Raw genomic sequence first — 23,447 nt, 5'->3', positions numbered from 1 at the left:
CTGCCTTTCCTCTCGTCCTGCAGACAACTCTCCCTTCAGCTCTTTTCCACTTAGGACATGCCACAGAGTCCCATCAAGCACAGGTATTAAAGCTCCACCCCTGCTCCCACGCTGGCAGTGCACAACAGGAAGGTTAACAAGGACATAAGGAGGGCTTTGGCTTCACATGAACGCCCCATTACCTCTGCATCAGCCTTGATTTGTGCAATGCCAGAGACTCCACTCAGCTCTGCACAAGATAAAAACAGTATTGATTTCATCTCTGGGCTGTAAGCCAAAGCTGCAGTGCTAATAGGCAGGGGAAGAAGCAGAGCAGTGAAGATGCTGTGACAACACCAGCTGTTACCCTGCACGCTTCAGGTGGATCCGTAACGCTCCCAGAAGAGCCAGGGTGCTAAGAGCACCAGTAACATCCAACCACAAACATTTACAGCCAGCTGGTAAACACGAAGCAACCACCTGAAGGGTGCAACTGAAGGGTATCAAACTTTATTATAGATCTCTTTAAAACAGGCTGGAAGGAACAAAAATGTCACTGCAATGCAGTGACTTAGTCATCATTTCAAATGCGGACACTGATCAAACCCCAACTCTCCCAAGTTATTTATAATATATCCCACCCTTCCCCAAAACTGCTCCAATCAAATGATCACATTTCAGACAACCCCAAGTGTCTCAACATGAGCTGCTTCTAAACACCAAGACGTACATGTTTTCTGGCAAATCAGATGCAGTATTTTTTTTTGGGGGGGGGGGGAGTGGGAAGAGGTTTAGTTCATCAATCTCTGAAAAGGAGGAAGGAAAAAACAAAATCAGGACAATCGCTTCTTTAAGGTTGCCTTTTTACAGCAGGTACAGATTCTGCAGATTTCCCCCCCAAAGCAAGTCTGAAACCCTCTTGTTCAGCTTGGCAATACGAAGAGAGATTCCGGTGGCTAAGGAGAACCAGCCAGACGAGATCAGTCTGAGCAAACTGATTTCGAGGCTTTGTTGTCATTTCCCTTTGGGGCCAGTTTCGAGGGGTTTTCCAATATCCTTCCCACGCAGTTTAAGGCCTGGAGTAAGACAGAGGAGACAACCATCAGCTGTTGTGCACTCGATCATTCACAGCTTTACAATCTTTGCTACAAAGGAGAGAGTGTCCAGAAAAGAAGGCAAGGAAATCAAATTCGTATTTCAGCTCATAGGAGCGTGAGAATTTACCAGAAAGGCTCCGGTTTGCTCATGTATTGACTGTGTTTCTAAAAAATGGTATCTGAACAGGAGCAGCAGAGCAACATCAACACTAGAGGATGCAAGATACTCTCCTGAGTTAACATGAGACCTTCAAGCACCACAGCATATCATGAATTTTTAGAGGGGCCATATGCCATGTGTGGTATGTCCCAAGGGCTCGTATCTGCACATAATATTGGAGAGCAAAGGGGAATAAGAGCTTTGCATTCTTGTTTCAGTCAGCAGATACAAGCTTTTTATCAGAACACAGCTTAATGACACCACAGCCTCAATAACCTCCAGCCAGGAGCAGGTGCTAACACGGAAGTATGAATAATTTAAAAGCACTGTTAGACACTGGAAGCACTGTTTGTGAAGCCTACTTTCTCAACTTACCAATGGCTCTTTCAATCTTGCCCATAACCTGGTTATTGGGGATTGCTCTTCCTGATTCGTAGTCAGCAATGACTTGTGGTTTTTCATTGATTTTCTAAAAAGAGATTATATGCCTCAAACATTGGCTCCATACAAAGTAAACACTCAGAACCAAACTCCCAATACTCACATAGATAAGTAACAGCCTCTAATTGTGCCAGAGGATAATTACATTAGGATCAGAGGACACAGCACCTACTCCTAGGCTTGCAGTGCGGTCAGTCAATCACCTCCCTCCACAAATTGGGTGTCACAGTGATAGTGACACATCCTAGACAGACTTCTCTGAGCATCTCAGGAGCAAAACCACCAAGTACTAAAGCTCATTAGTAAAGCAATGAGCTTCTGAACACGATCAGGCACAGAGAGTAGACAAAAAACTCACTGGTGCTCAGCCCACGGGAAGAGGAGCAGGGAGAAGCCTCCAGCTCATCGGCAGTGACACTGCCTGGGCTCTAAGCAGATGTTCAAAGGCTGCAGGAATGATCCCCTAAGTCTACACAACTAATTCTCCTGGAGATTAGACATCAGAGGTGTTATGTTCACCAAACTTCATAGCACCCATGTGGAAACAGGAGATAAGTCTAACTTCAGCTGCCTCGAGGTGACTGTATTCATCTCCAGACTGTGAGAGCAGAGGCCAGAGGGTGCTGGGCAATACTTACTGTGGCCAAGTCCTTCTGTGTCATGCCCTTGCTCTGCCGACCCTGCTGGATTACTTTGCCCACCTCTAGGGGAACTCTGTCATGGTGCAGCTCTTCTGTCTCTCGGTCGAGCTTGGCTGTGTTCTTTGTGATGAAGTGTTGTTTGTTTTGGCCTGCTGCCCCTATCATTCAAAGCAAGAACAAAAAAACACAAGAACAAACAAAACAAGGCTCAGAGCTGCACCAAGAGGAATCAAAACACTCAGCTGCCCAGGGAGCTTTCAAGGATTCATGCCAACATCAGCAGTGACCTCAACAGTATCCTGCCTGCCGAAGGTCAGGGAATGTTATCTCACTCCTGTTAAATGCTGACATCTAAACACAGTCATTCCAAGCCGTCCCTTTTCTTTACTGCAACATCTGAGGCGTCATTCCATATATGCAAATTTTTGCTACTACTTGGGGATTTTATGTTCTGATTTCATTCCATGCATGCATGTTTTTGCTACGGCACAGGGGGATTTAATATTTGAACGCAGGACTCATTTGCTTACTTACAGGGCCGCTTCCACCCAAGTTTCTGATGCTATTGAGAAGCAAGCAGTAACACTGCGCAGCTTTGCTGGAAGCAGCAGGTTCAGAAGTATGCTGCTTGCCTTGTTACTTAAGCAGAACATCGTGGTCAGTTTGAATCCCTAACGTCAGAGTCTGACGCTCAGCGCCAGGCCGTCCCTGCCGCGTGTGCCTTTACAGCAGCGCGGGGAACAGCTTCACGATTCGCACCAGCCGGGAAACGGGGCATTTTAAAGAGCTGCCCCACGTAAGGCGGCGCAGCCACGGGACTTCTCCAGCGTGTGCGATCAGCAGGAGGCACGGCCGCCGCCCGCCCATCTCGGGGATCCCGGGCCGCGCCGTACTCACACTTCTTGGAGGTCTCCACGTCCTCGCCCCGCCGCTGCGCCGCCAGCACCGCCTGCGGGAGCGAAGGGCCGTGCTCAGCCGTCGCCGCTCGGGAGCCGCCCGCGGGCAGCCGAGGCCCGGCCCGGCCCCGCCCCGGCCCTTGCATCAGCCGAGCCACGGCGCCCCCCGGGCCTCGACCGCGCTTCCCTCCGCGCCTCAGCCCCGGCCGGGCCGCCCCGCCGCCGCCCCGCTGACCTGCTTGGACTTGGCCTGGGCCGCGCTGGGGCCCTTCTTGCGCAGCACCGTCACCGTGTCCCAGTCGCTCTCCGCCATGACGCCGCCGCCGCTCGCCCCGCCCCTGCCTCGGTGCCGCGCCCGCCGGTCCGGCTGATTGGGCGCGGGACGGGCCCTGCCGCCCTCCCACCGGCCACCTCACTCTCCGATAGGTTTGTGCTCACGCCCGTCAGGGAAGGCGACCTCTCCGGAGCGGGGGGCGGGACTAGGGGCTCCTTGCTGGACTTTGGCAGAACGAGAAATTCCTTGGCAGGTGTGACGCTCTTCCTCTTCATAGGTACGGCGCACTGACAATCAACCTGCCTCCGGCTCTCATTGGCTAGTGTGCGCGGCGTGCTGGAGACGGGCGCACACATCTTTGCGTTCTGATAGGTTACTGTAACTGCCAATAAGTCTACGCCAAGAAGCGATTGGTCTAAACCGCGGAGGATGTCAGGATCGCTGACCAATAGCCGCACCCAGGTGGACGGAACGGTGTTCCGCGTAAGGGTCGCGCATGCGCGAGGCGCCCTGCCAGCGCGTTGAGGCGCTGCAGCTGCCGCCTATTGCCGGCGCCGTTCCGTTCCGCTTTGTCCCGCGACCTTGGTGCGGAAAGCCCGACGGCCGCGGTCCCTTCTGGGCGGCGTCTCGCGGCCTTCGTGTAACGCTATGCCCAGCTGGGGGACACACGTGGCTGTTTGGGCCTCGGCCCTGCAAAGCGGCTCTTGTTGCTCCGGAAGCCTCCGTGCCCGGTGCCCGGATCTCCTCCCCGCTCCCGCTGCGGCCCCGCTGATGTCTGTGGGCGGCGGTGGCACCCGGGCCTCCATCAGGTCCGCGGCAGCACCCGCGTCGCCCCGCAGCTCCCAGTTCACACCAGAGCTGCACGCGGGTTCCGAGGGCTCGGCTCGGGCATCGTCGATCTGCCCCGCCCGGCTGCGGCCGAGCGGGATTCCCCAGCCCTGAGCGAATTCCCCTCGGGTTGAGAACGAGACGCGGTGCCCTGCCCGCACCGCGGGGCAGCGGAGCCCCAGCGCCCCCAGCGCCGAGCCTTCGGGCCGGCCGCGGCTTCCCGCGGGGTGCAGGCGGGGCACCGCCTCGGGGCTGGGCGCTGCGGAGGCGGCTGCTGCGTGAGCTCCGGCAGCGCCGAGTTCCCCTGCAGAAAGCACCTCGGCGTGACCTCACCGCCACGCGGCGGGCGCTCGTGTTTCCCCGTCGCCTCCTGGGACGCGGAAACCCGCTCGGCCTCCGGCTGCCGCCGCGCCGTGTCGGTGCGGGGCCGCGAGCCATGGCGCTGTGCGTGCAGGTAGGGCTGCGCTCGCTGCTGGAACTCGCCTGAGCGGTGCGGGGCCGCGGTGAGGGGGTAGCGGGGTGGGCGCGGGACGGCGGCTGAGCCGGGAGGCTCCTGAGTGCGGCGTAGGGGCTGTGGGGCGGTGCCGGCCGCTGCTGTCCCCAGGGAGCCCGGTCCTGGCGCGGTGCTGCCCGGGCCCAGGGGACAGTGCCGAGAACCTGGGCAGTGGGGTGCAGGTGTGGGTGGGGCCGGGGTTGGGTGACAGCGGGGAGGGGGGGCAGGTGACTGCAGGGGTGACACGCAGCGGGGCAGCGTGGGGGGGCGACTTGGGGTGGGAAAGAGGGGAAGTGGGGCAGGGTATCTCCACGGGAGGAGCGGCGGGGTGCGGCCGTACCGGGCGTGGCCGCGCTGCCCCGCCTCCAGCCGCCCGTCGCCACGGGCGCGGCCGTCGCCGGATCCGTTGCCGGGCGGTGGCGCGGTGCGGGGCGGGCCGCGCTCCACGTGTCCGGCGGGCGGGGCCTGCGCGCGTTTCCGGTGCGGGGCGCGGACGGAGGGGCCGGTGAGTACGGCGCCGCCGCCGGGCTGCCCTTGGGGGGCGGGGGCGCGGCGGGGGCTCGGGGCGGGCCGCGGGGCTACGGCGGGGCGGAGCGGGCCACGGGAGGCGGGCTCTGCCCCGGTCTGCCCCGCTCTGCCCCGTGGGAACGCGCTCCGCCCCCCCGCCCGGCCCGGCCGCCTCGGAGATCGCCGCCGCCCTCGAGCGGCCGGGCCGCGGGGCCGGGTCGGCGCCTTCGGGTCGTTCCCCGGAGCTGCTGGCGGCGCGGGGCTCCCGGTCGCGGCGTTCCCCGCGCGGAGCTGCGGGCGCTGAGCCGGGCCGGCTTCGTCCCGTGCCTCGCGGCGCGGTTTGCCGGTGCTCCGCGATAGCAAGGCGTTGCCGTCCTCCAGGTATAACCAAACAGGGAACGTATTTTTATTTCCAGGCTCTGGGTGTACAGCCGGAATTTTTTGTTCCCATGGCAGCAGCTAATTCGACTCCGCCCGGCTCTCTGGACCTGAACCAGCCCGGGTTTGCGAAGGAGATCCTGGGAACGAAACTGGAGGTGAAGTACCTCTGCTCGGACTGCAGGAACATACTGAGGCGGCCCTTCCAGGCTCAGTGCGGGCATCGCTACTGCTCCTATTGCTTGAAGAAAATTATAAGGTAAATTTGTGCCTTCGGCCTTAAAGTGAAGGCTTAGGAGCGAGTGGAGGAGATGAAGGAGCTGAAGGACCGTCGAGGGAAGGAGCTGTGTGTAACCTCTGAGGTTCAGCATCAGGGATGTGTGATGTCCGATGTGCCTTTATTTCTCTGTGGGCTCCCTCCGTTTGCTCCTGGACTGATGGGTGCCTCTTGTGCCCAAACGTGAGGCGCACGGTTCAGAGGATTCGCTTCTCTTCCCTCTCACTGTTGCCTTCGAGTGGAGCTGAGGATAGCAGTGACTCAGGAGGCGAATAAAAAGCCCCTAATAGCAGAAATGGGTGCCCAAACTACAGCTGAGCAGAGGCTCGGCGGATTGTCTAAAGGATAAGGAAATCACTGTACTAAGTTATTAGAAGCCAATTATACCATAAATTGGGTGTTTGATTATTGTTTTTGTGTCTGCTAGTTCTGGGCCTCAAAAGTGTGCAAGCTGCATTCAAGAAGGAATATATGAAGAAGGAGTTTCTATTTTGGAAACCAGCTCTGTAAGTAAAAACGGAAAAGAAAAAAATCCCTGTTGTTAATGCTGCTTGTAGCTTTCCTTTAAAACACAAGACTTTGGGGATCCTTGTGCTCTTTGGAAGCGTTCTGTTGAGCAGTGAGAGTTACAATTAGTGAGGTGAACTCCCCAACTGCTAAAATCCAGGTCATGGGAATATAGCAATGACCTACTTATGTATGATAATAAAGATCTGTTTGCCGTTAGCACGCCTCTGAGGATGTGGCAACTGGCACGGGGAGGAGTCCTTTCTTTATTTGTTTTACATTTTTGTTAGGAATGGTTAATGAAGAATGGAGAGGCCGGACCGTGTTTGTACCCCTCAGTGATCTCTGTGCTCTTCTACCTTTTCCACTGCAGGCTTTCCCAGACAACGCAGCTCGCCGGGAGGTGGAAAGTCTGCCTGCAGTCTGTATTAACGAGGGCTGCACGTGGAAGGGGACTATTAAGGAATATGAGGTAAATCTCGGAGGAGGGCTTTTGGGATCTGCACACTCCTTCTTTCCTCTGTGTGCCGACAGGAGAGGTTTGTGGGGGTTTGCTTTCTTCTGAAGCTGGCAGTGATGGTGGGAGCTTTCACCTCTGCTTCGCTGTAAGCAAAGCCCTCTGGGAGCTGCAGAGATTTCCTCACAGAACCGGGTTTGTGCGTCCTGCTGAGGGCATGGGTTGAACTGGAAGAGTTTGCTTATCATCTCAGGCTCTGAATTCTTCACTTCCACAACGAGAACCACTTGTTCTACCTCTAATTGCTTTCTGCGCAAAGAGTTGAGGAAACTGTCAAGGAACTGTGCCTTACAGCGAGATTGTTGTTAAGTTTGCTGTGCTGTGTGAACCTGCAGTCTGTTACTGAGCTGTGAGCTTGGAGCAGGCAGCCTGGCCATCCGCAGTCCTGTTTCCAGCCAGCTGCAGGGCCGAGTAGCTCCTGCAGAAAGAGGGCAGGGGGTTTGGGTGTCATTTGCTGGCTCAGCACACGCCGCCCCAAATAGCTCTGTGCCACCAGGATGTTTTCTGCTCATCTTTAGAAAGGTTTTCATCTGCCCTTCCTGCTCCAGGCCTTTGGACTTTAGCATGCATACGGCTACTGTTATTCATGCAAAGTGTTCTGGGGACTGCAGTGAGCCACTTGCTTCCCTATGCCTTCCTACAGGTCAGCTCTGCTGTGCAGAAAGCATCATTAAACTCTGTTGGCAGATGGGAGCCATGTTTGCCCACCTGTGAAGTTGTGCTGCTCCTGAAGGATCGTATTGTCATCCATAATGGAATGGATGAACCATTATGCAAAGGGCCCCAAATAAAAGTAATAAACCTTCTTTCCCCCAGCACTGTCCCTAGATAGAGGCTGTTGCCTGGTTGTTCACCAGGCTGAGATGCATATCAGGAAGGAGTTTCAGCTGTGGATTCTCTTGGCAATGCCACTGCAGGATGGCATGAAGAGGCAGCGTGGCTCTGAGCTCCTGCCCACAGCTGTGCTGCTGCTATGCTTCCCTGCCCTCCTGCCTGGAGCTTCCAGCTTCTTTGCACTGGCACATTCTGAAAGATAAGTGGGTATAGGATGCTAAAAGCTTCTCCTGCTTCAAACCTCTTCTTCTTAGATCTCTAAGTAGTACGTGGGGTGGATGCATGTGCCTGGACAAATCTGAAGTTAAAAGCTTGATGCCAATACAGCACAGATCGCCGAGGAGCCTCACTGCAGAGTGCAGTGTTTTGCTGAGATTCGTGACCCAAGCTGTTGTGCTGGTGTGTGTGCAGGCCTTGTCCCGTGCTGTGGTTGTGCTGGTGACCTGCTCCTTACGGCACACAGGTCTCGTGCCTGCTGCAGTGCTCTGAATGCCAATTGCAGTGAGCAAGCTTATCTCCATCAGCCTGAACCAAATGAGGTTTGTCAGCAGCTTACCGTGCTCATGTCAGGGTGCTGTTGCTGAGGGCTCTTTTGAACTCTTTCTCCTGGATTAAAGAAGTCCTGATAAATGGCTCCTGCAGGGCTCAGCACAAGTTGTCCCGTGCCAAAGATCCACTCAGTGTGTCTGAGAAGCCTCTCGGGGCAGCAGGCTGCCCAGCAATGGATCTCCCTTCCCTTGGGTGCATGCTGTGGCGCTTTGGGTTCTTGTGCACGGCTTCCAGAGCTCCTGGAGTGATGAGGTGCTGGGAGGCAATGCGTGGGGCTGAGGGCCCACATGAGGGAAGGAGAGGTGGGCTGAATGTTAATCCAGTGCTCTGTGCGTGTGTTTGGCTGTCAGCAGTGCCCCTCGGGCTCATAGCTCAGTGTGATGGTGGTGGCACAGCTCAGCTCTGCAGTTTGCCCTCTGCTGTTGCGTTGCAGGCAGCAGTGTGTGCCGGCGTGTGTAACGTCCTGCGGCAGCAGTGCTCCTGTGATGGAAAGTCCCTTGCTGTGCTATTTCCGACAGGACATGGAAAGTCCCTCCAAGCTAATTCATTGTTTGCTCATTTAAGACTTGTGCAGTGTTGATACTGAGAGGCTGATTTGGCTGCTCTCCACTTATAAATCAAGAGATACCGTCACTTCTGGTTTGCTAAAGTTATCAGGGCACGAGCGAGAAAAAAATGTCCTGCAGCTGCACAGCTCTACAAAAAAACAAGGACAAAGTTAAGCTCAGTTTTGCTTTCTGTTGAAGCCCCTGATCACATCTCACAGGGACATACAGAACCGAAAGAGTGAAATCTGCTCACACATGACTTGCAGTTCTGCTTAAAGTTGTGCAAAGCGTACAGAATGTGTAAGCACTCAGAACATGCCTGGGTTATAAACACATTTTTCTGACTGTTGGATGCGGTTGTAAATATTTAGCGGCGTTCAGCTGAAGTGTTTTGTGGTGGGGCTGGCGGGGGTTTTCCTTCTAATCTGCACCTCCTTTTCAGATCTAGGTTTCCTGATAATTGGTCTGAATGTGCGTACAGGAAGGTGAGCTGTGGGCAGGGGCCTTTAGGTGCAGGCGGAAAATCTGAGCAGGGGCAGAGAAACTAAAACAATCCCCTGAGAGCAAAAGAAAAGACTAAGAAAGCATGTCCCGTGGTGTCCAGGAACTTGGGGGAGCAATGCAAATATGGGCTGGGTCTGCCCAACAGGTTCTGAAGGGGTGCTCTGTTTTAAGCTTAATCGTGATGGCAGTATTTAAGCTGATTTGCTTCAGCCGTGCTGATAACCTGTCCTAATCCAAGTCAGAGAGGGCACTTTGGTTCTGCGTGATCCTTCTGCCCTGGGCTCTGCAGCAGTGTGGGAGGTGGTGAGGCATCCCCACTGCCCTCTGTGTAGAAAGAGCTGCTCCTGTCCAGGATGTGGTTGGGACCCTGAGCAGCGCTTCACTACCGGGTGGCATCAGCTGTGTCCCTGAGAGTGCCCTGGTAGCTCTTGGTGGTGGCTTTCAGCCTCAGGCTGTGGTTTGGAGCAGAGCTGCTGGTCTTGGAAATACTCACCTGGTTCCTGTTGCCTCTGAAATGTGCTGTTGGATATTTTATAGCAGCACCACCAGCATAGATGCAGCTTCCTTAGAGTTGTGGCAAGAGCACTTGATGACTCTGTACCCGAGCAACCAGAGTTCCTTATAGAATCAGAGATTGGAAGATTTTGGCTCCAGGTTGCAACATGGGGTTCAGTGTTGTTTGCAGGTGGCTGATGAGGATCGGATTGATTCTTCCCAGGAGGACCCATGTGCTGCAGTACCCCATGGCAGCACGTAGGGGTGTCCAGAAGGGCCTCCTGTTGCAGCAGAAGGGACGAGATGTGCCTTCGCTTGCAGGAGCTGAAGCCCACAAACAGTGCCTGCCTGCACAGGGGAGCAGCAGTGGCTGGCAGCTCCATCCAGGCTGTGCGGTGGGAGGTGAGCATGGGGAGCACCAGGCACGTGGGAGGGGCTGGAAAGCCCCGCCAGCCACCATGTGCTCACAGCACACTGCTGGGAGCTGCTCAGCCTCATTGCGGTGGCCCACCTTGTTCGAGGCTTAGCTCGTGCCTTTGAAGACCAAGAGCTGCACCTGGCTGACTTGAAGCTGGGAGGGAGTGATGCGTCCCATTAAAGCCTGTGTGAAAACCCTTGGAAGCCTCTGTGCACGGCTGTTGGCATTTTGGGGCAGCACTTCACTGCCAGCTAAGAATTCCTTGGATTCCAGAGATCAGGCGACTACCAGAGCCCCAATCACACACACCCTTCTTTAAAAGATAAAGAGATTCTGTCAGCTCTTTGCACAAAGCAAAGCAAGAGGGCTTGAGATCAAGCCGCTCACCACTGGTTTGCCTTTTCCATTTTGTGAAATCTGCCCTTCTCCACATGCCTGTGCAGTTCTTGGCCTCGTGCTGCAGCCACCCTTCTGCTGGGCACAGCCTCAGCTGAGGGCACAGCGTAGCCTGTCCTGCCCTGCCTCTGCATCCATCGCCTTTGCTGCGTGCTTGGTGTCACTGAGGTTTCAGCCAGGTGCTCATTTTGGTGCAGGAGGTCCAGCTGTGTGCTGCTGGAGAGATGCTGCTTGGAGCAATGGTGTGCGACCTGTTGGCGTGGCTGGGCTGTGCTGGGTGAGGAGATGTTGTCTTGGGCAGCACATATATAGGTTGCTCTGAAAGTAATGCCTCCTCTGTGTTTCCATGGAAGCTGCAACAAAGACAGTGAGCACAGTAAAGCTGTTTGGTGGATCGAATTCTCAGCTACAAAATGCTGTTTTCCAGCAATGTAGTCACTACATCAGCTCTCTGCATTTTTGTCAGTGATGAACAAACCCACACCAGCAGAGGTGACCACTGCTGCTGTCACCACTGCTGAAATGCACCACCACCCCTCGCTGTGCTCACATCCCCTCTTTGGTCTCCATCAGTGTTCACAAGCATCAATGAATGGCACTCACTGGCATTTTTTCTGCACGGAGGAATTCAGTTCCACATGTTTGCTCCATACACACTCCCATGTCATGCACCATTCTGTCACACAGCAACAACACAACGGGATGTTAATGGGAAGGTTTGGCCTCTGCTGCCATCCCACCAATGTCTGTTTCTGGTGTTGTGAGCCAACACCATAAAACAGAAGGCAGTACTTTCAGAGCAGCCCCTGCAAAGTTCATAATATAGGTAATGTGAGTAACAAAGCGTTTTAATTTTTAATATATTTGTCATTAAAACATGAAAAAGAGAGCAACAAAGCCATGCCATGGGCTGGATGCGCCCTGTCAGAGGAGGGGAGAGCTCTGCAGAGCAGCGGAGCCCTGAGGGCTGCTTGGGGTGTTGGGTGGTGTGCATGGAACAGGGCAGGCTTTCCTGCTGCTGGCGCCTGGCAGGGTTTGGCTGTCAGGATCACGCAGCAGTGGTGAGTTCGGATGTGTGCTATGAAACGTGCAGTGCTGGGCAGGACAGCGTGATAGGGCTGTGTGCCCAGTGGCAGCTTGTTCTGAGGCCCTGACCTTGGTTGATGCGGGCAGCACCTCTTGGGGCTTTGCCAAGTGGCTGCTTGGTAACTGGGAGCTGGCCGTGTTGTTATCTCTGTTTGCAGTTCCTTTGAACCTCCTTCTTATCGAGCAGCAGTTTACCACGACTCATTAGAGCCCGCTATGGTAACGCTGAATCTCCTTGGCAGGCAGGTTTGGTTGTCTGTGTGGATGGAGCAGCTCCCACCCAGCAGGAGCTCGGGCTGCTCCAACTGAGACCTGAGTCCTCCTGGCAAAACCCATCCTCTGGGCTGGTGGGGATTGCGAAAGAAGAAACTGGGGAAAGCATCCTTGGATGCCCCATGGCATTGTGTTACTCAAGCAGTAGGAAAGGCAGAGTCCATCCCAGGAAATGGTAGACGTGCTGCTGCTGCTTTCAGTGTTTCTCGTGGTGCTGGCCCTGCCCAGACCCCACTGCTGCCCCTTGAGCTGCTTCGTTGTCAGAAACACCGCCTCGAATTCTTTCTTCCTCTGGATACCAAATCAAACATCTGTCTCATCAGTCCTAAAAGCTGATTAATAAGACCATAGAAAGCAGAAGTTCTGCAGCAGAGGTCCTCATTTTGCAAGCAGAATTGGGGGAGGCCCTGTGGAAGCCATAAGATCACTTCTGCCAACTTTGGTGCTGCACTCCAGCAAGCACCGTGTGGGCAGCCATGGTTTCCATGCCCTGGGTGCACCCAGCTGCAGCTCTGAGCTGTGAGTGGTGGCTGATCTGCACACCAGCTGTAGGTTCAGCAGTTTTTGAGGCTGAATTAGTTCTGCTGCGCTGTCTGGGCTGGCAGTGCCACAGCTCTGGCCATCCTCTGTATGCCAGTCCCCTTCCAGCTGTTTCTCCTCTGCTTTCCTGCAAGTTTTCCTTCCTCTTAGCTGCTCCCTCCTTGCTGCCACCCCCTGTGGCTTTGTGCACGTCTTGCTGTTTCCATGCTCGGAGCACTTTCCTGGAGCAGCCTGCACTCCTGGGATGCTGTGTGGAGCACTGCAGGGTGCAGCCCGGCCTATGCTGTGTGCAGATAACCAGGGGCTTGCAGCAAAGTGCTGCTGGCTGTTTTCAGCTGCCTGCCTCGTGCCCAGCATTGTGTCGTGCTGATGGATTTCCCAATACAATTGAGAAACCTTCTTGGAATAGAGGTGCATTTGTGCCATGTTTGGAGCAGGGCAGCTGGGGGCGAGGACGCATCCTGTTCCACCACCACGATGTGGGGTTGGTGACTTTCAGCAGTAGTTCAAGTCGAGTTCAGCAGAGCTTTTGATACCTGGAGCAGCAGTCGGCTTAAACTGCAGGTTTCCTTTTTGTCTCATTTACGCAGACCCAGCAAAGCAGCTCCTCCTGGCATTCCTTAGCAGATGATCGTTCCAGCTCTGGGGTCAGCTGCTGTTGCTAAGCCCAGCTTCTCTGCCCTGTGTGTGTCTGCTTTTCTGTCCGGCTGTACTGAACTGTGCTGCTCTCCCTGTCACAGAGCTGCCATGAGGGGAACTGCCCGTTCCTGCTGATTGAGTGCCAGGCATGCAGGGCTGTGATCCCTCTGAATGAGAAGGAGCGCCACTCTGAGCGGGAGTGCCCCGAGAGAACCCTCAACTGCAAATACTGCAAATCACTTTTCTACTTCCCAGATATTAAGGTACGAGAGCCATATCCTGCGCATCCTGCGGGACTGGAGGTGAGGGGAGGAGTGCTGTGCTGCAGTGGTTGTCCGTGAGCGTGGGGCTGTCCTGGCCCTGGGAGGCTGCTGGAGGCCGCTTTCCCAGCTGCTCAGCTCCTGCAGAATTGCCCGTCCTTGCAGGGTGCAGCCGATGCGCTTTGTTTTTAGGGAGGGAGGTCAATCTGTGAGATCAGCCGAGGGCTTTGGTGCTGTTGAGCAGGAAGGAGGAGGTGTTGGTGTGGAGGCTGAGTTCTGCCCACGTTTGTTTTTCTCCTGCTGCAAGCAGCTGAGCCACTGCAGTTGGTGCTGAGGTAGCAGAGGACGGTCTGACTTGGGCTGTGCTCTTCCAGCTCAGCTCTAATTCCTCTATTGCTGTCTCCTCCCTCCTCCCCCATCTAACTCTGAACTAGTTCACAGCAGGAGAGTGACTTGCTCTTACCTGGCACAGTGGCATCAGTGGTTTTCCAGTGCTGCTTGCAGCTGGTGCCAGGCATCAGAGCTGCCTGCGTGCAGCTGTGGGTTTGGGAGAGCTGTGACAGGGGGATTGCCTCATCCCTGGGTGCTGCAGCTCAGGCTCGTGTGCCTCCCCCAGCTGCTGGGCAGGGTGAGTTTCGGCAGACGGCATTCCTGTGTGATGCAGCACCCACACAGAGTGGGCAGGGGCAGAAGTAGGGGTTCTGGAGGAGCCCTGCAGTGTTGATACTCAAATGTCCTATGAAGCAGGAGGTTTGGGTCTGTGCCGGTCGGAGCTCACGTTGCTGAGCGGCACTTTGGAGCCGTGCAGAGCTGTTTGCAGCACTTTGGCTGTGAGCTCAGCAACCATCACAGGGCTATGTGTTGTGGGGAGCTGCCAGCACAGAGAGGAGCACTGCCAGGTGGGAGGCTGCAAACGACCGGGCGGTGATTTCACACATCACTGTTGGTGCAGAAGTGCAAAATCCCCTCTTTCAAGTGGCTGTATCTGCAGTGGCTCCTGCTTCAGTCGGAGTGCAGCATCTGTTGCTGTGCCAGCACTCTGTGGGTCGTGAGGAAGTTGTTGTCTGATGCTGTAGAACCAGAGAGCAGGAGCAGCTGGAGGAAAGGGCTCAGCCCCTCTGCAGGCTGCCTCTGCCTTCCTCTGCCCACCAAGGGAAACAGGGGATGACTGTTCAGGGACAGCACTGTGAGCCTTTGGCTCTGCCTGCTCATCTCAAGTATGAAGAGGAGAGAGTTCCCAGCATGCCAAGCCTGAGCCATTGTGGGTTTCACTTTCCAGTTTGTGATGTGGTAAGAGAACAGCTTGCACGTGTCCCCCCTCCTGGAGGCGGTGACTTGTTTTAATACAGGTAAACGTGAGCAGGTTTTCAAGGCATCTGGTTTCAGACAGCTGCTTTGTAAATATGTCATCATTTTTTTCTGTTACTGCCAGAAGGCTGTTGTTAAACACGCTGCTCTTCTAGCCTCAGTTCCGATCTGCCCATTAATGGAATTTGCATTGGTGGAAGCTCACGTAAGCTCGGACAGAAAAGTGAGAGGTGATTTCTGGATCCCTCATTACAGAAGCCAAATATGGGTTGTTCCAGTGGGCTGTGCACAAGGAGATGGGTTGGAGCTGTGCAGCACGGGGCACAGCGGTGCTCCAGCAGTGCCCATGGAGCAGTGTGTGCTGTGGGCAGAGCGTGGCACTGCTGCGATCCTTGTCATGACATGGGATACGTGGGGTGGTTTAAAATGATTTCCCTTTCTAGCTGAAAAATGCATTTCTGTTGAGCTGATCCCAAAAACTTACAGCGCGACCTTGCTGAGATGCTGCCCCAGTGCGCCTTTCTGTGCAGAGCCATGCGTGGAGCTTCCTCTTGGTTATTCATCAAAGCTGTTATCTCTTTTTTTTTTTCCTTTAAATGTTATAGCAGCTCTTTAAATGGAGGCTGAGGCTCGCTCAGCTGTGTACGCACCCTAAGTGCTGGCAGCCTGGAGATCACAGAGCTGAGCCAGCACAGAGAGTTCTGAGCACACCAAAGCCTCCTGTCTGTTCTTTTACAGGCTCACGATGAGGTCTGCCCAAAATTTCCACTGACTTGTGATGGCTGCGGGAAGAAGAAGATCCCCAGAGAGAAGGTATGTGGCTGCCGGGGGGCAGCAGAGCTGGGGGGAGCTGAGACCATCCAGGAGCAGAGTGGGGGAGCAGGGAGGTGGCAGCCCGCTGTGCACATGTGGCTTTTCCATGAGGCTGAACACAGTGGTGGGAAATCAGAGACAAGGATGTTTCCTCGTCAAAAGGATGGGGAAACATCCAGCGTAAGGAGGGACTTTGTGCTGTGAGCTCTGGGTGTGCTGGAGCCCAGCAATGGGCTCATAGGCTCACACTGCTGGGATTCCAGTGGCTGCTCCGTCCATCGGCTGCTGCTCGGATCTCTCCCCTGCAGTGTGGGACTGAGCAACCTGGGGCTGCACCTGGAAGCTTTTCAGAAAGTGGTTTAAAAACTGTTTTGACATCTGTTGCAGCAGATGTGGGTGTTCAGTGGGCTGCTCACAACAGACCACTGATAGCTGACAGTGGGAGGCACGGCAGAAACAAGATAGCAGCGTGCCAGTGCTGCTTGGCACCGGTCACACGCTGCCTGGGAATCCAGACGAGCCATCTCAGAGGCGGTGGGTTATTGGCACTGCTTGCAGAGCTCCAGCCTTGGCCCCCGTGCTTCAGGGCAGCCGCCAGCTGTGAGCAGGCTGAGGTGCAGCGCGGCTGCCAGCGATCAGCATTGGTTTGAGGCTGTTCTTCCATTTGTCTTTGGGTTCCCAGACCTGCAGTGAGCTGGAGAGGGAGTGACCTGTGTGACATAAGACCTGTTTAACGTTATCTTCTTTCTCCTAGTTTCAGGACCACGTGAAGAATTGTGGCAAATGTAAAGTGCCTTGCAGATTCGAGGTTGTCGGCTGTGCTGAGATGGTAAGGGTGCTCTTGTCTGTCTTGTTTTCAGTTCCAGTGTTAGCTATGAGCTGCAGATGGCTGTAGCCCGACCTGTTGCAGGTGCTGGTGCTCAGCTATTACTGCAGAGTGGTGTTTTAGACCCTTTGTAAATGCCACTTGACATTATCTACTGCCCAGATTTGGGGTACCAGAGAATGAGCAATGCAGAAGGACATTTTGAGGCCTGCACCAAATGCTTTGAGGCTCCAAGTGGTTACAGTGCTGGCAGCATGGACCTGGGCATCCCACAGCTTGTTGCACTGCTGGAGCTTGGGCAGGGCAGTATTTGTATGTGATGTGGTTTTCTTGGCTCCTACTGGTGATGTCAGCGTAAATCCCTTCTCAGGAGGATTATGTGAGGCTTTGTCCTTTGGTGCTGTTAAGTCAGTCTGACAGAGCCCTTCTGCAAAGGGCTGGAGGAGGGCAGGATAGGACAGTTTGTGCAGCTGAGGGAACATTAAGCATCCGTTACTGCTTATGATCACAGCTTTTCTGTAATAAAACAAAAACACCAACAAAATCCACGTTTTTTAAACCATTTTTCTTTGATTTTTTTTTCCTTTTATAATTTGAAGCTAACATTGTGGCCTCGAGAAGAGGACATTTTTCTGTGGATGGTGACAGCTTGAGCTTGCTGAATGGGATATATTTCTCTTCATGTAGGTGGAAAATGAAAGACTACCAGAACACGAAAGCAAGTGTCTGGCAGAGCATCTGTACATGCTGCTGAGTTTTGTGCTCAGCCTCAAGAGTGGATCCGCAGGCCTGAAGCACCTTCCTGCCCTTCCCTCATCACAGAGCGGCTCCCCGCTGCTGGCAGCAAACTCCCTGTGCCCAGAGTCGGAGCTCTTCAAGTCCCTGGAGCTCTTGGGAAGGTGCGACGCCCTGGAGAAGAAAACAGTGACCTTTGAGAACATTGTCTGCGTGCTCAATAGAGAGGTGGAAAGGGTGTCTCTGACAGCAGAAGCGTACAGCCGGCAGCACCGATTAGACCAGGAGCAGATCGAGACGCTGAGTAACAAGGTGTGCAGTGCCTGGGCTCCCTGCGCTGAGCAGAGCCTTCTGCCAGCTCCCTTCCGTGTTGTTAGCAGAGCTCCACCTGCATCCCGTCTCTCCCTAAATCTGAAGATAGCACTAAGATACCATTTGTGACTGTGCCCAACCTGGAGAGCTTCCCGGAAAAGATGGGAATTGAATTGACCTGAAGCAAATGCTGTAGGGTCTCTTAGTAATTAAGTGAGGTGAAGTCCTCCAGCTGGACAGGGAGGAGCTGGCGTTGCACTCAATCTCTTTGCATTCCCAGCCGCTCGTGGCAGAAGTGTGATGGCGGGGGCTCAGCCTGAGAGCAGGAGATCTCCCAGCTCTGTGCTCCAGCACGGTGCCCTTACACTGGGGCCCTGGGAATTGTGGGCTTGTCGTTTCTGTGCTCTCTCAGTGTAGGATCTGCTAATGCAGACATAACCCTGCTGCCTCACAGTGACAAACTTGGTTGGCTGTGTACAGATCCTCCTGTTTCTCAATCTGCTTTTGTCGCAAAGGTGACTTTTGTTGTTTTCCCCCAACCTCACCCCTTGTTCTGCAACACCACAGAAGTGCTCACGGGGGGAGGTTTTCCATTCTCAGCAGGAGGGTTTCGGCTCAGACACTGAGTTGTGTTTGTGTGTGTTCTCCAGAACGAGGGGGTTCCAAAGGAGGTGGTGGTGGATTGCCTTACACTCCTGCACTTTTAGCCCTGGCCCTTTGCTCGCTGCGGTGTGTCTGACCAGGCTGCACCGTCTGTCGCACTGAGCAGGTCCGGCAGCTGGAAAGGAGCATTGGGCTGAAAGACCTGGCCATGGCTGAGATGGAGGAAAAGATCCGCAACATGGAGGCTTCCACCTACGACGGCGTTTTCATCTGGAAGATAACAGAGTTTGCCAGGAAGCGCCAGGAGGCGATCACAGGCCGCTCTCCTGCGATCTTCTCTCCAGGTTACTGCCCCAAAATAGAAAAAGCCTTTTTGTGCCTCATCTGGCTGTGGGGTTTGTAATGGTGGCCTTGGCGTGTGGAATGCGTGGCCGCCCTGCTGCGCTTCTGGTCTTCTCTCTTTCCCAGGGAAATCTGAGCCATCTTCTGGTTTGTTTTGTGTTCATAAGGAGGATTGGGCTGAATGGAAGCGCTCTGCTGGAGGAGGTGCTTCCTGCATCGTAGAGGACGTTTTAATTTCTCAGTGGAAGATGCAGCTGTCTTGGCTTGGGAATTGTTCTTCACAGCACTTTTTGAAACTGGCCAGAGCTGCGTGTGAGCCGGGGGCACAGATGCTGCACTGCTTCCTGGTGTAATGAAAAACCAGATCGTTGCTGGGCCAGGAAATAAAAGCAGTGGCACTTTTAAAACTACTTTTAACTGTCTCCTGGGTGAAGGCTGTCTGGAGTCCTTTTGGTAATGAAAACCTGAAAGCAAAAAGGATTCCCCCTTCTTGAAGAGAACTCAACTGCCACTGAAACTGCATGCAATTAGCATTTCCTTCAAAAAGTCAGTGACAGCTGTGGAAAACCCCTGGTCTCTGTCCTGTTCTAGAAAGGCGGCACTTCCTTCCTTCTCAGAGCAACTAAATCGGGTTCAGATCTGTTTGGCTCAGAGATCGGACCTTAACCCCTGCGCCCCATTTCCTGCCCAGCACTCAGGAGTTTATTGACCTCAGCAGCTCCTCAGGCTGCGGTTTTGGGTTAGAGCCCAGAGCGAGGTGGCGGCTCCTGGGCCCTGCTGCTCCCTTGCCATAAAGGAGCTCCACTGCAGTGCCCTCACTGGGGGACCCAGCTTGTGTCTGAAGCCAAGACCAAGTCAGCTCCTGGAGGGGCATGAGCAGGCAGCTGCAGGGAAGGGAGGATTGCCTCTGCCTGGCACAGCGGGATGTCTGCGCAAGGGGCAGGGCTGTCTTTTCCTTTTGCAAGAGTAGGGTTGCACACCTTTCTTCCTGCAGTAGTTGATTGTGCTGCTTAGATGAGAAGTTTCCATTCCACGTGCTGAGGAACTGGGCTGAGAAGCAAATGCTGTTTGGTTTAGAAAAAAGTCGTTAGGAGGTGGTTTTCCCTCTTACAAAGCAAAATGGGCAGATGGGTGTTGTTCAGGTTGGGAAGGAGACAGCTGGGAGCAGAGAGGGCTAGGCTGGGAAAGGAAAATGAGTACAATTGTTGGGTTTGTATTAAAATGAAGGAGCAGAGAGCAGATAAAATCCATTGTAGAGCAAATAGAAGGAAGTTACCGCCCCGTGGCTTTGTCAGGAGGTGGCCGCTGGGCTGCTCTGCTGGGGCCATGTGGGGCTGCACCCCTCCCTGCAGCTCTGGGGAATGAGGGGCGTTCAGTGTTGCTGTCCCTCCTCCCCCCACTGCCCTGTAAAACCGCAGCCTGGATTCTTCTGGGGTCCCAACTGTAGAGTCTTTGGAGGATGCTTGGTGCCAGGCTTCGCGCTTTCTGACGCACGCTGTGTTTTTTGCAGCTTTCTACACAAGCAAGTATGGCTACAAGATGTGTCTGCGCGTTTACCTGAATGGGGACGGCACCGGGCGTGGGACCCACCTGTCCCTGTTCTTCGTGGTGATGAAAGGACCCAACGACGCGCTGCTGCGCTGGCCCTTCAACCAGAAGGTGGGTTTGGGTCGGAGCCCCTGCATGGCCTGTGGCCACAGCTGCTCTGGGGCTGAAAGCATCCCATCACGTGGGCAGGAGTTGGGGAACAGCGAGGGCTGCAGGACGGCGTGCTGGAGAGAGCAGAGCTGCACTGCTGCCACGGGGCCGACCCACCTCTGTGCTGTGCTGCCTGCAGTTGGTGCTTGCACAGCATCACCCGTTCAGATTGCAGCTCCTGGGCTTTGTGAAACACCTCAGGCTGAGCGTTCTGCCCCTGTTCTTGGTGGGATGGGAGCCTTCGGGGACCTAAGCAGATAGCCGTGTGGGAGGCAGGAGCTCCGTGCCTGCTGTAGGATTGCTCAGTCTGTGGCTGTTCTGCCACCCAGGGGTTTCCAGTGACTGGGCTGACATTCTGTGCTGCCCTGGCTGTGGGTGTCTCTCTGATCCGTGGACGTGCAGTGTTACCTTTCTGTGTGTGTGTTTCACAGCCAAGTGACTGAGCCGCCGAGATGGGCTCCTCTGTCCTTTTCCTTCAGCTGCTCTCGTGTGTTCTCACACCTCCCACAGGTGACCCTGATGCTCTTGGATCAGAACAACCGGGAGCACATCATCGATGCGTTCCGACCCGACGTGACCTCCTCCTCCTTCCAGCGCCCGGTCACAGAGATGAACATTGCCAGTGGCTGCCCACTGTTCTGCCCCGTCTCCGTGATGGAAGCCAAGAACTCCTACGTCCGCGATGATGCCATCTTCATTAAAGCCATCGTTGACCTCTCAGGCCTTTAACCCTCTCAGCACGGAGCAGGGAATGCAGAGCCAGCCCTGGGCACTGCCCTGCAGGCAGGTCTCAGAGCAAGGAGGGGCGGAAGCGTGGACCTGGCCCTTCCCCAAAAGGGACCTTCTTACTGCTGAATGGAAACAAGGTGTCTGAGGGGGGCCCTCTTCCCTGGCATCAGAGAGACCTTTCTGGAGAAGACGGGTGGACGCTGGCAGGCTGTGTGGTGCAGGGATTCCTGCAGGGACTCGGTTGTCTGAACCACCGTGCTCCAGTTTCCCAGGCGCAGTGAGCACAGCTCGCCCAGCTGCTTCAGCGCGTGGCCTCAGAGCTCTGGAGAGAGGCCGGGCTTTGGCCCCAGCACTGCAGGCAGCTGTGTGTCCTGGGAGCAAGGCTGTCCCGAGGAGCACCGCTGGGCTGCGCACTGCCTCACAGCTGGGAGGCTGCTGTGCTCAGCTGTTGGCGGGGCTGCGCTGCATGCTGCAGGACTGCTGCCTCTACTGTCTGCAGAGAGGAGGCACAGGGGAGCCCTGCGTCCCTGTGACTGTGTTTTTAGTCAGGTGTGCTCAGGGCAGGTTGGGCTGGCAGTGCTGGCTGCCTGGGACATACAGGGCCACAGCAGGGCTGCCTGTGGTGGAAGATGGAAATGCCTGTCCCCTGAAACCTGGGCTCATGTGCTGTAGGGGAGCTGCGTAGCAGCGGACTCTGGCAGTGGCAGGGGCAGTGCTGGCAGCAAGCCTGAGGTGTGCACCCTCATGCTCCTGTGCTTTAACCCTGGTCGTGGGATGGCTGCAGCACTGTGGGCACCCCAACGTGCCCCAGCCCCACCGTGCCCTGCTCTTCGGCATCACCTGGTCGTCCCTCCCTCCCCAGGCCCAGCCCTCATTCTCCTGGAGAGCCTTTGGTACTGGGGCTGGAGTGGGCCCTGAGGGAAGCTTGCTGTCGCCCTTGCTGTTTCTGGATTGCTTGCACTGCGCCCTTCTGGGCAAGTGCCCTGCACCTGTACCCCAGAGAAGGTCTCTGTTTCGTGGAGAAGAGCCTGCTGTCACATCCCTCCATCGCGGCCCGTGTGTCCCTCTGGAGTTGTTCTGTGGTGGCCACGTGTAACACCAGACTGGCCGCTGGCCGTGCTGGCCCCTCTCAGCTTTCTTCCTTTCCTCCTCGCGCTTTTCCTCCCCCTTCTCGCTGCCCCAGGAGCTGTGGGAGTGGTGAGGTGGGAGAGCTGAACCCTTATCCCTGCCTAGGTCCTCTCCAGCCCCGGCACTGCTCCTTTGCCCTGGAGGACAGGCAGAGAGGCAGCTGCTGCCGCTTGGAGAGCAGTGACCCCCCCTCACCCTCCCGGTGCTCGGGCTGCGATTGCTGCCTCTGTGAGGGGAGTGCATCTCCCTCGGTTCGGGGCAGCGGTCGCTGCCACCAGCCCTGTGAGTGCTGTGCTGCTGTGCTCTCCGTGGAGGAGGCCCTGGGCTCCGCAGCCCCCTGCCTGGAACAGAGAGGGAGCAGCTGGGATTTGGAAGTGAAAAATGACCCCAGGCTGCTCTGCAGCTCTGCAGGCATGAATTAAAGCCCAGCAAGGGGCCGGGGCTGTGCCCGCAGCATCCCTTCTCCTTTGGAGCAGCGCTGGGTACTGCGTGGGCCCTGTGCCCAGTTCCTCGCTGCAGTCCTGCTTTGTGCAAAGGCAAAGGCTGCAGCTCGCTTGGGGGCCGTGCGTTTTTTCCAGGCTGGGCAGTGCAGGGGGTGGCTGTGGAGTGGGACTGGGATGCTCCTTGCTGTTTGCACCCTGCCTGCAGCCTTGCCGCTCTGCGCAGACCCTCTCTCTCCCTGCCTGTCTCCAGGCTCTCCCGGGCCCAGCAGAACCACTTCACCTCAGTGCCTTAGGAGGGAATGTAGCCTGGCAAAGGCCGTGCTCTGCAGACCATTCTGTGGAAATAGTTGCCAAGGAGCCAACATCTGCCCTGAGTGGGTGGTCAGCTCTGCTAGTTTAGATTGGGAATGGTGTAGTGGGGGGGATGAGTGGGAATTACACGTATTGCAGCGCAGCGACGTGTGCTGAGCACCCTCTGCCAGGGGGCTGCAGTCTGGCTCTGTGATGCTGGCACTGCTCAGCTGGGTGGTCAGGGAGGCTGTCGGGAGCTGTGGGTGGCAGCGGGGCGATGGGGAGGATGCGGCACGGCAGCCCAGTGCTGTTCCCTGCTGCTGCTTCCCTGCACCGCGGCGGCGGAGCGCTGGTCCTGACATCGCTGCCTGCTCCTTTTCTGTGTCTTTTAGCATCTCCTGTGGTTGAGGGTTAATGCAGCGTGCGTTCCTTGCAGCTGCACACTGCAGGCTGGGGGTGAGGGGCTCCCCTGGATGCAGCGCTGAACCGTGCTGTAAGATGCACAAAGCACAGCTGGAGTGTTGATTCTTTTTTTTCCTTTGTTTCTTGTTTTCCCCCTATTTGACCACAGCTATGAGGGAACACCCGCCTCAGCCTGTCACTGTGAAGTTGTTTTTCCTCGAGGATGGTGTGTGGTGAAAACCTCCAATAAAAGCAGTGTGAGGAGCTGCAGTGCTGTGTA

General features: G+C 55.6%; 2 protein-coding genes across 4 annotated transcripts; one reads left to right on the top strand and one right to left on the bottom strand.

Annotated features, from left to right (window-relative positions):
* Positions 1–467: 467 nt before the first annotated feature.
* On the bottom strand, positions 468–3,546 carry EDF1 (endothelial differentiation related factor 1). The gene is made up of 5 exons (XM_042879142.1): positions 3,450–3,546; positions 3,216–3,267; positions 2,316–2,476; positions 1,612–1,705; positions 468–1,055 (listed from the first exon to the last, which is right to left on the bottom strand). Exons 1-5 carry the CDS (start codon positions 3,525–3,527, stop codon positions 994–996), a joined length of 447 nt encoding a protein of 148 aa, XP_042735076.1. The 5' UTR covers positions 3,528–3,546; the 3' UTR covers positions 468–993.
* A 1,178-nt stretch (positions 3,547–4,724) lies between these two features.
* Positions 4,725–23,437, top strand: TRAF2 (TNF receptor associated factor 2). Of its 3 annotated transcripts, none has more exons than XM_042879315.1 (11): positions 4,725–4,770; positions 5,733–5,953; positions 6,399–6,477; positions 6,852–6,950; positions 13,379–13,540; positions 15,584–15,658; positions 16,413–16,487; positions 17,172–17,531; positions 18,301–18,478; positions 19,987–20,135; positions 20,685–23,437. In XM_042879315.1, the coding sequence occupies exons 1-11, from the start codon at positions 4,753–4,755 to the stop codon at positions 20,901–20,903; spliced, it is 1,635 nt and encodes a 544-aa protein (XP_042735249.1). In that variant the 5' UTR covers positions 4,725–4,752; the 3' UTR covers positions 20,904–23,437. The 3 variants fall into 3 exon arrangements, with proteins under 3 accessions (XP_042735249.1, XP_042735250.1, XP_042735251.1); XM_042879317.1 differs by lacking the exon at positions 4,725–4,770 and adding an exon at positions 5,267–5,314; XM_042879316.1 differs by lacking the exon at positions 13,379–13,540 and having other exon boundaries at positions 4,729–4,770.
* The last annotated feature ends 10 nt before the right edge of the window (positions 23,438–23,447 follow it).

The sequence above is a fragment of the Lagopus leucura genome, unplaced genomic scaffold (assembly GCF_019238085.1).
Source record: "Lagopus leucura isolate 7727_CA_CO unplaced genomic scaffold, USGS_WTPT01 Super-Scaffold_100022, whole genome shotgun sequence".
In the NCBI taxonomy this organism is placed as follows: domain Eukaryota; kingdom Metazoa; phylum Chordata; class Aves; order Galliformes; family Phasianidae; genus Lagopus; species Lagopus leucura.
This window is presented reverse-complemented; position numbering and strand designations above follow the sequence as displayed.

Bases quoted from the DNA above. Each gene is read 5' to 3' on its own strand.
- EDF1 (XM_042879142.1), bottom strand. From the start codon at position 3,527: ATGGCGGAGAGCGACTGGGACACGGTGACGGTGCTGCGCAAGAAGGGC. The intron at 3,268-3,449 runs GTCAGCGGGGCG...TCGCTCCCGCAG, and splicing joins CCCAGGCCAAGTCCAAGCAG to GCGGTGCTGGCGGCGCAGCG. The intron at 1,056-1,611 runs GTAAGTTGAGAA...GTCTTACTCCAG, and splicing joins CAAGATTGAAAGAGCCATTG to GCCTTAAACTGCGTGGGAAG.
- TRAF2 (XM_042879315.1), top strand. The intron at 6,478-6,851 runs GTAAGTAAAAAC...TTTCCACTGCAG, and splicing joins CTATTTTGGAAACCAGCTCT to GCTTTCCCAGACAACGCAGC. The intron at 17,532-18,300 runs GTGTGCAGTGCC...CGCACTGAGCAG, and splicing joins TCGAGACGCTGAGTAACAAG to GTCCGGCAGCTGGAAAGGAG.